The sequence below is a fragment of the Entelurus aequoreus genome, linkage group LG25, assembly GCF_033978785.1.
Source record: "Entelurus aequoreus isolate RoL-2023_Sb linkage group LG25, RoL_Eaeq_v1.1, whole genome shotgun sequence".
Lineage (NCBI taxonomy): Eukaryota > Metazoa > Chordata > Actinopteri > Syngnathiformes > Syngnathidae > Entelurus > Entelurus aequoreus.
This window is the reverse complement of record NC_084755.1, coordinates 23,766,400-23,781,463: the sequence shown is the minus strand read 5'-3', so window position 1 is coordinate 23,781,463 and position 15,064 is coordinate 23,766,400. Positions and strand designations below refer to the sequence as shown.

At 40.5% G+C, this 15,064-nt stretch overlaps 1 protein-coding gene across 4 annotated transcripts in view; it reads right to left on the bottom strand.

The window, feature by feature from the left end:
- Positions 1–15,064, bottom strand: part of cacna1ia (calcium voltage-gated channel subunit alpha1 Ia) — a 566,877-nt gene that overhangs the window by 52,861 nt on the left and 498,952 nt on the right. For all 4 annotated transcript variants that reach the window (XM_062036515.1, XM_062036516.1, XM_062036514.1 and 1 more), the window contains 4 exons: positions 13,922–14,055; positions 13,767–13,837; positions 7,545–7,623; positions 4,012–4,133 (listed from right to left, as the gene is read on the bottom strand). In XM_062036515.1, the coding sequence (XP_061892499.1) occupies positions 4,012–4,133; positions 7,545–7,623; positions 13,767–13,837; positions 13,922–14,055 (406 nt within the window). The remainder of the gene's footprint in view (positions 1–4,011; positions 4,134–7,544; positions 7,624–13,766; positions 13,838–13,921; positions 14,056–15,064) is intronic.

Sequence of the window (15,064 nt, the reverse complement as noted above, 5' to 3'; positions counted from 1 at the left end):
CCTTGATTATGCTCCACAACGGAAAAAAAGGCGTCATGGCAAAGTCCGTCTCATTTGTAATGAGCCCGTCTTTATTCCAGAGTTAAGCACTTTTACCTAATTTATGCGGGATTGGTGTGTCCGCAGGCTGGATGGAAGAATACGACAACCAATGTGACATCGTGTTTTCTCGAGGAGGTACAAATATCTCACCCGAACTGCAAGCCCTCTGAGCTGAAGCTGGTCTCTTTTGTTCTCTTTTTAAATCTAATTTGGCCTGATATTTTTTCGGTTTGACTTATGTAACCCAACTGCATTTGCTCCTGAATTGAATCAATTAATTCATATTATGTTCTACATATGGTGAATGTTTTTAAATTCAAATTGGAGAAAGCGAACCACCACGTTTAAATAAATAATGGTTGAACCCATAATACATTAAGGAGCCTTAGTTGGACATTCGCATATGGACTGGGTAAACTCTCTCACAAGAAGAGGCAATAAAATCACACTTGGGAATGCAAAAGTGATAGCTCTATCCTGGAGGAGAGACTCCTTGTCTATGTTCATGTCAACATTTAAGTTAAAACATATAGAGGTTGTTTTCCGGTCACTTACACATGAACATCTCCTTACATGGTCAGGTTGTACTCTCCTGAATTAACACACACCCAGACAGAGAAAGAAGGAATATAAGACGGTGGTTCGGCTCCTCCAAGTTAGGAGTGCCTCATTTTCTTGACCTGACCTCCTCCCGTATAATGACGCTCGCTTGTAATAAAGACGTCTCTTTTGATCCAGCCGCACTGCCGTGTCACCCTTCTGTCTGGACGAGGGTGACAAGACCAGAAATACACATCACTCCCTTCACACTGCTCGGTGAACCAATCAGGGTCCACAGATAGAGAGTCAAGCGCTGGTTGTCCACCGCAACTCCCATCTTAAAACTCATTTGTATACGCTAGCCTTTAAATAGAGCCCCTTTTAAAGCCAGTTGATCTGCCGTCTCTTTTTTGCTCTGCCCCCCTGTCCTGCGTGGAGAGGTTATTAGGTGACCACAGATGAGGCGCTAGCTGTTAAAATTCAGGACCCGGTGTGGACCACTCATCTGTGCATCAGTTGGGGACGGCTCTGAGCTGCTGACTTGTCTCCACTCAGGATGATCCCCTGCTGACCCCACTATAGACTGCACTCTCACACTATTAACCAGATCCACTCGACGTCCATTGCACCGGTCGCCCGGTGGGAGGTGGGTGAGGGGTGCGAGGGTCCCCACATCTACGGTCTTCTCCAAGGTTTCTCATTGTATCCCACTGGGTTGAGTTTTTTCTTGCCGAGGATGTCGTTGTGGCTTGTGCAGCCCTTTGAGACACTTGTGATTAAGGGCTATATATAAATACACTTTGATTGATTGATTGATTGATTGAACTCTTAATGCGTCAGGTTTACCAACTTCCTCTAGAAAAGGTGGACCAGGTTGCCATCCTTTACACTCACCGTGCCTAAAACTACATTATTGGTAAGACCACAACACCAATGTGCCTTGATACGCCCCTTCACACTGCCCGGGGATTGAATCACAGTCCACAGTGTCAGAATAATTGTATCTAAGTTATCACAAAACTTTGTGTTTCAATGAGCTCCCGGCGAGAAGACAAAAGCTGTCTTTGAACCTACCAAGAAGAAGGCTTGTAAAACTCCACTGTGTAGGATGGGAAGCAACATGAAGGTGTTCTGTTTCTTTGATGTATTGTAATCAACAGAAATATATTGTTTTGACCCGAGAACTGCAAAGCGGAGAGGAAGCAGGACTAGAGATGATACTCGAAACCGGTTTTCCCGGTTGTTCGATAAGAAAAGAACCGAGTCCTCGTACTCGAATCCCTTTTTGAGAACCGGTACCCGTTATCGAGACCACTATAGTAAAGACAAAGAGTTGGTTCTTCATTCGAATCCCGTCCCGACCAGAAATGCTCCGTGGGACATCACAAGAAATGACGTCACGTAGCTCAGTCATTAGGCGCAGATAGCGAAAGCAGGAAAACAATGGACCTGAAAAAGCGCTCCAAGGTGTAATAAAGTTCAAAACAAAAGGTATAATCCGAAGAATAACTTTACTGAGAGATTTGAGCAGGGTACAAACACATGACGAACACTTTTACGACCAACAGGAAACATAGCAACCAGGCTAGCAACGCACCTCCTTTACGGCAGCTGTCGCAACGTTCTTAAAGCAACCACAGCACATACATATATATACAACATATCTCCCTTTTTTAACTTTTGTTTTTCTTTCCTTGTAAACAAAACAAAATCACACTGTAGATGTGTTGTCTGTCTAATTATAAATAATGCAGACGAGGCGTGTTGGCTGAGTTCTTGACGTTTACTTTCACAGCGTGCTCATAACCTCATTCTTAGCTGCCGGGTGGCGACATGCAACAACACTTTTCGGGGCTACCGCGCATGCTCGTCACTCCCGTTGCATGCTGGGTAGTGTAGTTGTTATTTCCCCTAGCTCATAACATCACATCTTTCTCCCTATAAAGAAATAATGTTAACTCAATAAAGTGTATTTCTTTTTTTAGCTTTAACTTTTCATTTTTTAGCAATGTAACCACATTTGCAAACAACTTTTCTCTTCATAGAATTTTCTTTCAATAAAGAAATAAAGTGCAAAAATGTCAAAGCATCATAACAAACAGTTATGTCAAATAGCAGCAGAAGTGCACTTTTTGGAGAGTTGTATTATTTTCAGTTTTGTGCCCAAGGGACTGATTTTATTTAACACTATATTATTATTTATACACCTATAGTGATCACAGAGACAGGTTGTTTTTGTGTTACTGTATATATTTGTTTTTCTGAAAAATCCCACTTAATATACTTTGGGTAACAACAGTCAATATTTATTTATTTTTTTTATTTTTTTTAGGGCGGTAACATTCAATATTTATTTATTTATTAGATTTTATTTTTTTCTTATATAATAAAAGTGAGCTTTTGTTAAACCAAATATTGTGTGTTTTTTTTCCATATACAACAACCTATCTGGACTCGATAAGAGAATCGATAAGGAATCGGTTCGATAAGAGGATTCGATAATAGGCTCGAACTCGATAATTTCTTATCAAACATCATCCCTAAGCAGGACCAGACTTCCCTCCAGGCACCGCTTCTTTGAACTGTTTTACGACCTTTTCTTTGAACTGTTCTCTAACCAAAAGCGATGGCTGTTTACGACCCCCTCCCTTAGAAACAGCTGTTGCCATGTAATCAGGGAAAGTCCAAATAAAAGAGGAGGCGTACAATCTTTCGCCAGAGCGTGATGGAGACTATACAAGAGTACAGCCCAGACGTCTTTCCTCAATTGAGACAAATTTAATTCTGTCTGTTTAAGTCCTTGCTTCTTATCTTGTTTAATACATGTCATCAGTGTTTGAACCTGACACACAGATTAATAGCCAATGAGCTAAAATCCCTAGCTCTCAACTCGTTGTCCAATGCGACTCTCAAGGCGTCATGGAGCGTACCATTTTACATAAGCACTGGTCTTCCTCCCTATGTTCTCTAATCTATATCACCATGGCTGAATGTCTAAATGACCACTCAATCATTTCTACCGACTCTTCCAGTCCAGGTAGCGGTGCACCTCTGAAATAGCGGCGATTTATTCACGTACTGTGAGGACGGAAGCAGCATCCTCCTCCTTGAAGGTGTGCATTGGGAGAACACCGCTGGAGGTGTGCGTTCAAGGGTAATTAGTGTTTTGTGTGTGTGTGTGTGTGTGCAACGAGCCACAGTCCTTCCCCAGCTCGTCAGAGCGGAAATTTGTGCAGCCGTCGCTGAGCCAGCACATTTCTCCTGCATCGGAAGTCCTGATTGAGACAGAAGGATAGTTTGTCTTTTGTCTCTCCCGGGGGCGCCCTTGTCGCTGCCCGTTTTAACGGTTTGAGTCCAATCTTTCCGGACACTTGACTAACCTGCGTAACAATAGATGAATCTGCTATTGGAGAAGAGATCAAGGCATACCTTCATAATGCCGTTCCAGTTGTCGCCCGTAGAGACTTGAAACAAAGTCAGGAAGGCCATGCCAAAGTTCTCAAAGGTAGCGTGACGACTCATTCCTTCACATGGGTAGTCTTGATTGCAAACTGGAGGAAGGGGGTGGGGGAAGGCGGCAGGGATGGTAAAAGGAGAAGAGAGGGGAAAAACATTTTTGAGGTTACAAGAGATCATTTAGAGCAGGGGTGTCAAACTCATTTTAGATGGGGGGCCACATGGAGAAAAATCTACTCCCAAATGGGCCGGACTGGTAAGATCACGGCATGATAACTTAAAAATAAAGACAACTTCACATTGTTTTTTTTTGTTTAAAAATAGAACAAGCACATTCTGAAATTGTACAAATAACAATGTTGTTTTTTTTTTACACTTACATGTTGCGGTTAATAGTATTCTATCTTCATTTGTTGTTATTTATACTTTTTGAATAAATGTGATAATGAGAGTGATAACTCATTGGTGTTAAGTTTCAATCTATCAAGATAAAAAAATTATATTAAAATCAAATTACAGGATGTTATTTATGTAGTTTGCTCATTTTCCTCGACTGATGTGGTTTATTTTGTACATATGTAGCATCATCTACAAAGATTTAAAAAATTGCTATTGTGACATCTAGTGGACACATTTAGAACAGCAGTTTCTTTCATTCAAAAATTTCCGTTCATTTTTATACTTAGCAAACTCATCCCACGGGCCGGATAAAACCTGTTCGCGGGCCTGATCCGGCCCGCGGGCCGTACGTTTGACACCCCTGATTTAGAGGAATTCGGCATGCCGTTCTCCTTCACGGCGGCCTTGAAGTCAACTTTCAGATCAATAACGATGCCATGCTTGTCCTTCAGCATTTCCCAAAATAATCTGGGAAATGACCTCAAGAAAGACGCATATTTCTCCAGCACAGCAGGGATTCTGACAAGAGAGAGCGTCGTCTTCCATTTGCAACGTGGCACTTAAGGACAACTTGTGTGAGAGCGATGGAGAGTGAGATGATTCCCTGATGGCCGAGTCAGAGAGAGGACCCGTGATGAAGAGACTTTAAGGACGGAGAGACAAAAAAATATGGTGCTTTTAACACAAAGCAACACTTGGCTCGGAAAATCTAGTCATGTGAAAAATCTAGGACATCCAAATCCTTTATGTATTTGTGTGAGTTAACTACACCAAAACCACTGCACACAAAAAGGTTAACATTTGTCAAAAAAGTTAGCCCCAGAGTGTGCTATTATATTTCTGAAAAGTACACCACATGTTGGGGCTGTTATTAAACCAAAAGTTGAATTGACTTGAAACTTCTCATACCGTATACTATACTCAATACTGTAACTATCGCGTCTTGCTCAATCGCCACAAACATTGTTGGTGAAATTTCAGCAAAATTGGTTGAAAAACATAGCTGCCAGAATATCTTTGCAGGGGCACTTCGCCAGCCATTGGCCATTTGTCTACACCACCCGGCCCGCAAGATGTCACAAGAATCTGGTTTAATTAATCCTCCGGTTTAATTGGACATATCTGACAGTACAATTGCTGCAATTTTGCGAACAACGTGAGTAAATCAGGTCAATGACCATGAATTGTAATTTGAAGTGTACAAAGCACAGCAGTTACTTGCATTCACTTTGACTAATCCAATCAACCTTTCCCCACTCATGGCGCAAATAAACTGCAACCAACACAAAAAGTCCACACATATGGTCACACATAACACAACCTGCTCACTGAACTTTATGGATATTATTAAAAAAATATTCACGCACCATACATACAATTACACTCATTTGAATCCACTACAATGCATAATGGGTAAAATGCATAACACTCTCCCCACACTTATACATGTTTTTAGTCGCTTGATATTTATGAATGATTACAAAACTTGAAGGAGGTTGTCACGGAAGTAAGCAAGGTAGGAGTGGAACTTTCTCATACTCCTAATATCCAATTATATTAAATATTGTTGTATATATATACACTACCGTTCAAAAGTTTGGGGTCACATTGAAATGTCCTTATTTTTGAAGGAAACGCACTGTACATTTCAATGAAGATAACTTTAAACTAGTCTTAACTTTAAAGAAATACACTCTATACATTGCTAATGTGCTAAATGACTCTTCTAGCTGCAAATGTCTGGTTTTTGGTGCAATATCTACATAGGTGTATAGAGGCCCATTTCCAGCAACTATCACTCCAGTGTTCTAATGGTACAATGTGTTTGCTCATTGGCTCAGAAGGCTAATTGATGATTAGAAAACCCTTGTGCAATCACGTTCACACATCTGAAAACAGTTTAGCTCGTTACAGAAGCTACAAAACTGACCTTCCTTTGAGCAGATTGAGTTTCTGGAGCATCACATTTGTGGGGTCAATTAAACACTCAAAATGGCCAGAAAAAGAGAACTTTCATCTGAAACTCGACAGTCTATTCTTGTTCTTAGAAATGAAGGCTATTCCACAAAATTGCTTGGGTGACCCCAAACTTTTGAACGGTAGTGTATATATATATATATATATATATATATATATATATATATATATATATATATATATATATATATATATATATATATATATATGCACACACACACATATATATATGCATATATATGCATATATACACACACATATATATATATGTATATATGTATATCAGTGGCGGGTCGTGGGTTTCCCACCTAAACTACTGCCCGTTGAAACACATCAACAGTGTACAAAAGGGGTTATTTTCTGGCGCATTTAAAAATCAATAAACCTGCATCAGCAATTAAAACCTACCTTATGTGGTACTGTCAAAATGAAAATGTCAAAAAACATATTAAACGTGAAAAAATAAAGAAATAAAATATTCAAACTCACAATTTGTAGAACCCATTCGACGCCATATAGCCCCTCGTAGTCGGTTGATTCGAATGGAAACGGCGGATTGGCTATCGCGACTGTCTATCAACTATGTGTGTTCGCAAATTAAATCGCTAACGGTCCCGGTGAGTATCCAATCACAGGACGCGTGAATGTCACGTTCAACCTTAGGCCAGCTAGAGGGCCTTACTGACAACAACTCGTGATCTGATTGGCTATCGCAACTGTCTATCAACTGTATGTGCCCGTAATTAAAAAACTACTTATATCTTCAATTATGATCATGATTTCTGGTTATGTTAGGCCAGCATAGAAGGCCTTGCTGGACCTGACGGCACACCACTGATATATATGTATATGTATATGTATATGTATGTATATATATATATGTGTATATATATATATATATATAGATATATATATATATATATATATATATATATATATATATATATATATATATATATATATATATATATATATATATATATCTATATATATATATATATATATATAGCTTGTTACTTTACATGCAGTCGGATTTCGTTCCCCGGCCAAAGATTTTTAGCCCTTTGCGGCCCCCAAGTCAAAAAGGTTTTATTCTCAATATTTTCTCAGAGACAGTCATGATTACTCACCTAGTTCTCCGAAAAGCTCTACTCCTAAGGCGGCGTAGATGAAAAACAGTAGCATGAAGAGCAGACCCAGGTTACCCACCTGAAATACACACAGCCAAACAAAGAAGAGACATCAGAATGCTTGCTCTACGATTAGCATGCGTTCACGTTTGTCGTGTTTGGTTTGGTTAAAACTTTTGCTTTTGCTCAACTTGTATGGTTTGTTTGGTCAAATGTCAACATGATCTTTAGAACCCATGTGGACACTAAACGAGCTTGGTAGTGAACTGGTGCGGTCTGTTTCGTCGGAGCTCAATTGTGGATGCTACATGGACCAAACACATGGACAATTGTTAAATTTACAGAAAAAAATAAATGCATGAATTAGTGTTGTACAAAAATTATTACGATACTTTTCGGTACTTTTCGATACTTTTCTAAATAAAGGGGACCACAAAAAATTGCGTTATTGTCTTTATTTTAACAAAAAATCTTAGGGTATATTAAACATATGTTTCTTATTGCAAGTTTGTCCTCAAATAAAATAGTGAACATACAAGACAACTTTTTTTTTAGTAGTAAGTAAACAAACAAAGGCTCCTAATTTAGTCTGCTGACATATGCAGTAACATATTGTGTCATTTATCTTTCTATTATTTTGTCAACATTATTAAGGACAAGTGGTAGAAAATGAATTATTAATCTACTTGTTCATTTACTGTTGATATCTGCTTACTTTCTCTTTTAACATGTTCTATCTATACTTCTGTTAAAATGTAATAATCACTTATTCTTCTGTTGTTTGATACTTTACATTAGTTTTGGATGATGCCACAAATTTGGGTATCAATCCGATACCAAGTAGTTACAGGATCATACATTGGTCATATTCAAAGTCCTCATGTGTCCAGGGACATATTTCCTGACTTTATAAACATGATATACATTAAAAAAAAACAGAATAAGATGTTGTGATGCCAAAAAATATTGATGTAATCATAGTAGTATCGACTAGATACGCTCCTGTACTTGGTATGATTACAGTGGATGTTAGGTGTAGATCCACCAATGGCGTTTGTTTACATTTTGGTGTGTAGTGAAACATGTTTATCTATTCCTCGTCCTGCAGGGATGATACTTGTAAGAAACATACTTTATTTGTCGCCATGAAGACAAGGATTAGTGATTTAGAAGTAGCTAAAACACTGCAGACTGCGGCTGGACTTTAGCCGCTAGCTAGCTAGCCATGTCTTAAAGCACCTCTTCCTGAAGAGTTATAACTTCACCTTTATCATTAGTTTTTAAGCCAAAATGCATCCGTTCTCCCTTTTCTGTCTACACACTGTGTCTGCTTGTAAATACTCTGTGATTGTGCACTGCCGAACATGCTCCTCTAATCGTAAACCAGCAATGACACGACGTGACGACGACAGGGGTGCGGGGGGGTTGGGGGACCGGTATCTTTCAGAGGTGGTATAGTACAGAATATGATTCATTAGTATCGCGATACTATACTAATACCGGTATACCGTCCAACCCTAGCATGAATAAAAAAATATGTAAGAGAAAATTCAATGTTAATAAGGAAGCCCCGATCAACATTTTTGGCCTCAGATCTGATCCGGTTTCGAGTCCTGATCCGATACTAAATACATCTGATACTGATTACATGCCATGACGTGGACTATGGAGCAGTTTCCTGCGTGGATTGTTTTCCCGAGATGCAACAGAACTGGACCGGACATGGCGTGAAGGTAAATACATGTTTTAATTATTACCAATGAAAAGAACAAACAAAAGGCGCGCACAAGGCGGAGACACAACTTGACTAATGAAACAAAAACTAGCACGTAGGCAGACTATGGGCAAGAAACAAAAACACTTACTGTGACACGAATAAACAAAAACTCACGTGGCAAGAAAAGAGCAGCATGAACTATGGCATTGCATGAAACTATGACGCCAGGCCGACTGACCGGCAATGGCAGGCTTAAAGGCCTACTGAAACCCACTACTACCGACCACACAGTCTGATAGTTTATATATCAATGATGAAATCTTAACATTGCAACACATGCCAATGTTGCCGTGTTAACTTATAAAGTGCAATTTTAAATTTCCCGCGAAACTTCCGGTTGAAAACGTCTATGTATGATGACGTTTGCGCGTGACTTCAATGGTTGAAACGGAAGTATTCGGACCCCATTGAATCCAATAGAAAAAGCTCTGTTTTGATCGCAAAATTCCACAGTATTCTGGACATCTGTGTTGGTGAATCTTTTGCAATTTGTTTAATGAACAATGAAGACTGCAAAGAAGAAAGCTGTAAGTGGGATCGGTGTATTAGCGGCTGGCTGCAGCAATACAACCAGGAGGACTTTGAGTTGGATAGCAGACGTGATATCCGATGCTAGCCGCCGACCGCATCTATGATCGGGTGAAGTCCTTCGTCGCTCCGTCAATCGCTGGAACGCAGGTGAGCACGGGTGTTGATGAGATGAGGGCTGGCGTAGGTGGAGCGCTAATGTTTTTATCATAGCTTTGACGAGGTCCCGTAGCTAAGTTAGCTTCAATGGCGTCGTTAGCAACAGCATTGTTAAGCTTCGCCAGGCTGGAAAGCATTAACCGTGTAGTTACAGGTCCATGGTTCAATAGTATTGTTGATTTTCTGTCTATCCTTCCAGTCAGGGGTTTATTTATTTTGTTTCTTTCTGCATTTAAGCCCGATGCTATCACGTTAGCTCCGTAGCTAAAGAGCTTCGCCAATATATTGTCGTGGAGATAAAAGTCACTGTGAATGTCCATTTCGCGTTCTCGACTCTCATTTTCAAGAGGATATAGTATCGCTGGTGTTTTAAAATACAAATCCGTGCTCCACAATAGAAAAAGTAAAATGTGTGGAATCCAATGAGCCAGCTTGTACCTAAGTTACGGTCAGAGCGAAAAAATATACGTCCTGCACTGCACTCTAGTCCTTCACTCTCACGTACCTCATCCACAAATCTTTCATCCTCGCTCCAATTAAAGGGGTAATCGTCGCTTTCTCGGTCCGAATCTCTCTCGCTGCATTGTAAACAACGGGGAAATGTGAGGAGCCCTCCAACCTGCGACGTCACGCTACTTCCGGTACAGGCAAGGCTTTTTTTAATCAGCGACCAAAACTTTATCGTCGATGTTCTCTACTAAATCCTTTCAGCAAAAATATGGCAATATCGCAAAATGATCAAGTATGACACATAGAATGGATCTGCTATCCCCGTTTAAATAAAAAAAATAATAATTTCAGTAGGCCTTTAAATAATGCCTCTGATTAGTGCTCGGGTAGCAGGTGAGCGGCCGAACACTAATCAGAGACAGGTGAACGTAATTATTAACCATGGCAACCAAAACACACACAAACAGGAAATAAAGGAGTCCAAAACTAACAGAAAACACAAAAACATGATCCGGACCACGGATCATGACATTACAAAGGTTTTTGGATAATTTATTTATAAATGGATACATTATAAGGTCTTTATAAATCAGTCATATTCAGTTGCAAATGACAGATAAACAGGCGAGCTCACATTATTGTGAGATAGAAGATATTCATTTACTAATGAGGTACATTCATTTGACTAATGAGTGCATATTTAAAGTGTGTCTGTGTAAAAAAAATATATGCACAGCAATTTCGTATATCACGGAATGCAGGCTTAGTGGAGACTGCAATTTAAAATCAACTTTTATTGTGTTAGTTCCATCCTTTTTTTCATCTTTTTCCCTCTTTAGCAGGAGGGCCATAGCTCTCATCGCTTGTTTTTTTTTTCCCGGAAAAAAAAAAAGAAGTCTTAAGTCGTTGTTCAAATGTCAATAGTATCTTCTGTCCCCCGGGTGATGAAAGGAGGTGATGCTGGATGCTTGCCATTTCATTTTCACTGCCAAATATGGTGTCATATATCCTCAGGTTACATTTCCTCGCCTGGTTGTTACACTTTGACCACTTTCCTGACTTTAAACACAAACCCACACCCACGGAGAGACAGAGACCTCCTTGAACTGTTTAATTAGCCTTTAATTACCTCCCTGTTCCCCCTCGGGATAGAGCAAAGGGCTCGGTGGTAATGAGAGGGGATCGATTAAAAAAAACAAAGAATCTCCTCCGACTGACCTCCTTTAACACACCGGCGTGTTGTTCATTGTGTCTTTCTTTTGGACGGTCAGTGGGTCATACTATGAGTCCATAAAAGAGGCTGTCTCTGTAAAACAGCCTCTTTATCATGTATTTATTAGAGCGTGGGCTAGACCTGTACATTTTATTATTCATTATCACTAGAGATGTCCGATTATATCGGACTGCCGATATTATCGGCCGATATATGCTTTAAAATAGATCCACCATGGACTGGACTTTCACAATATTATGCTAGACCCACTCGATGTCTTTTGCATCCGGTCTCCCCTAGAGGGGGTCCTCTCCAAGGTTTCTCATAGTCATTCACATTGACATCCCATGCCCTTATGTGGGCTCTGAACCGAGGATGTCGTTGTGGCCTGTGCAGCCCTTTGAGACACTTGTGATTTAGGGCTGTATAAATAAACATTGATTGATTGATTGACATTGAAAATGTAATATCGGAAATTATCGGTATCGGTTTCAAAAAGTAAAATGTATGACTTTTTTAAAAACGTCGCTGTGTACACGGACGTGGGGAGAAGTACAGAGCGCCAATAAACCTTAAAGGCACTGCCTTTGCGTGCCGGCCCAATCACATAATATCTATGGCTTTTCACACACACAAGTGAATTGCAAGGCATACTTGGTCAACAGCCATACAGGTCACACTGAGGGTAGGCGTATAAACAACTTTAACACTGTTACAAATATGCGCCACACTGTGAACCCACACCAAACAAGAGTGACAAACACATTTCGGGAGAACATCCGCACTGTAACACAGCATAAACACAACAGAACAAATACCCAGAACCCCTTGCAGCACTAACTTTTGGAACGCTCTCCCCGACCATCTTAGAGCACCACAGTCGGTCGACCATTTTAAGAAGGGACTAAAAACCCACCTTTTTAGCACAGCTTTTATCTAATTTCTCTGCCTTCTTGTTTTTAAATGCAGTGTAGTGAAGCATAATTAGCGATTCCTCGTCCTGCAGGGACGATACTTGTAAGAAACTTACTTTATTTGTCGCCATGGAGGTGAGGATTAGTGATTTAAAAGTAGCTAAAACACTGCCGATGAACGTTAGCCGCTAGCTAGCTAGCCATGTCTTAAAGCACCTCTTCCTGAGGGCGTTTCAGTGTTATAACTTCACCTTTATCTTTAGTTTTTAAGCCAAAATGCGTCCGTTCTCCCTTTTCTGTCTACACACATTTTCTGCTTGTAAGTACTACATGAATGTGCCCTGCCGAAATTGCCGTCTGCTCGTAAACCAGCAATGACACGACCTGGAACCATCAACCTATCCCCAGGTGCATGTCTTTGGAGGTGGGAGGAAGCCGCAGTACTTTTTTATTCATGTAAAATACACAATGGACGTTAGACTTTTGCTCTGTTTATCTTATGTGTGTATTTTCAGTTTTGCAAACCAAAATGAAGGGAGAAGTGTTAAGATATAAAACTAAGAGAGGAAAATAATTCAAAAGAAGGAACATCAATCCTCAACAAAAACTGGAGCTTCTGTTTCTTCCTGCTTTTAACTAGCTACACATGCTGGACATGAGAAGCCAGGGCAGAATGATGCATTGACTGCCAGTGCAGTGTGAAAGCTGATGTGTTTACTTTGCAATTAAGTAAAGGAATACAACCTGCGGAAGCAATTTCTGATGGAACATCCACATTCCGATGTCCGGCCCCTGAGCCCTTGGGCTCTTGAAACTGCGGCCCTCTTCATTATGTAGCTGAATAACCCTGCCGTATATGTTGTGCTTTTGGGGACGGCGTGGCACAGTTGGGAGAGTGGCCGTGCCAGCAACCTGAGGGTTCCTGGTTCAATCCCCACCTTCTACCAACCTCGTCATGTCCGTTGTGTCCTTGAGCAAGACACTTCACCCTTGCTCCTGATGGGTTGTGGTTAGGGCCTTGCATGGCAGCTCCTGCCATCAGTGTGTGAATGTGTGTGTGAATGGGTGAATGTGGAAATAGTGTCAAGGCGCTTTGAGTACCTTGAAGGTAGAAAAGCGCTTTACAAGTATAACCCATTTACCATTTTTATTTGTATGTACGTGTGTGTGTGTGTGTGTACCTGAGGCAGGGCTTGGACCACCGTATCCAGCAGGGCTCTCATTCCTGTGGCCATCTTCAGCAGCTTCAGGACTGCGTGAATTTGGTAGAAAAGCGTATACCTCAGTGAGTGGTATATAAAGTATATACAGTAGTATTTCATAACGCAATGCGTACCTCGTGCTATCCTCAGTACTCTCATTATCCGGATGATAGTGGGGTTGATGGGCAGGGCGGCGCTGATCTCGATCTCCTCCAAAGTGATGCCCATCACAGACAGCAGCACAATGGCAAGGTCCAATTGGTTCCACCTGGCACAAGCATATATTTTACAAAAATGACATATGATATCTTTGTTTTTTGTTGTACAACTTTTTTTCCCCCCGTTTGGAAGATATATTTTTGAAGGTGTGTTCAAGTGCTACTTCCAGGCCTGTGCCGCTTGATTGCTGGCTGCTGTCTTTATGATGCCTTCAAGTGCTGATTTATAATGATACTTCTTTCTTTCCTCTGCTTTTATTATTGTTATCATTTGGTACATGTTCACGCGCAACATTCTTGTCTAGTGTGATAGTTGGCTGTAGAGTTTACAGGGTGTTAAATTTAGAATTTATGGTAATTGAATCCTTACTGCTTGCTGGCTGTGGTCTTTGTGGTGCATTCAAGGGCTGATCCTTTGCTTGTGCTAGGTGATGTTGATTGTAAATTTTATGGGGTGTTGAACGTGTTACTTTATGGTGCATGTTCATAAGCAGTGTTGGGACTAACGCGTTACAAAGTTGGGACTAACGCATTATTTTTTATATTCAGTAACTCAGTTACCGTTACTACATGATGCGATACTACGTTATTTTACGTTATTTTTTATGAAGTATCGGCTAGCAACTGAGAAGATCTGAGTGTGTTTTATTGGAGCGCTGCAGAAGAGGCGACAAGGAAGAGGCGCGCTCTGTGTGTGTGTATGTGTGTGTGTGGGAGGGGGCGTGTCTGTGTTTACTAACAAGACATCATGGCGAAGCCCGAAGCCGAATTTCTTAACATGGAGATATTCTCACTACTTTTCTTTTGTTGACCACAAAGAAAATAACATTTTAGTTAAATGTAAGTTGTGTCTTGGATCAAAGATCCTATCCTAGCAATTCAAATCTGCTGAAACAGCTACAAAAGCAACATGCTTCGACGAAGCTAGTAAAGAGAGACAAACTTCACCTCCTAAGCAACAGCGGCTGGATTTTAACGAGGCACTGCTAGCCAGGACAACATTGATAGAGCCATTGCAGCGTGTGTGCTAGAAGACATGCAGGCTATTTCTACAGTGGA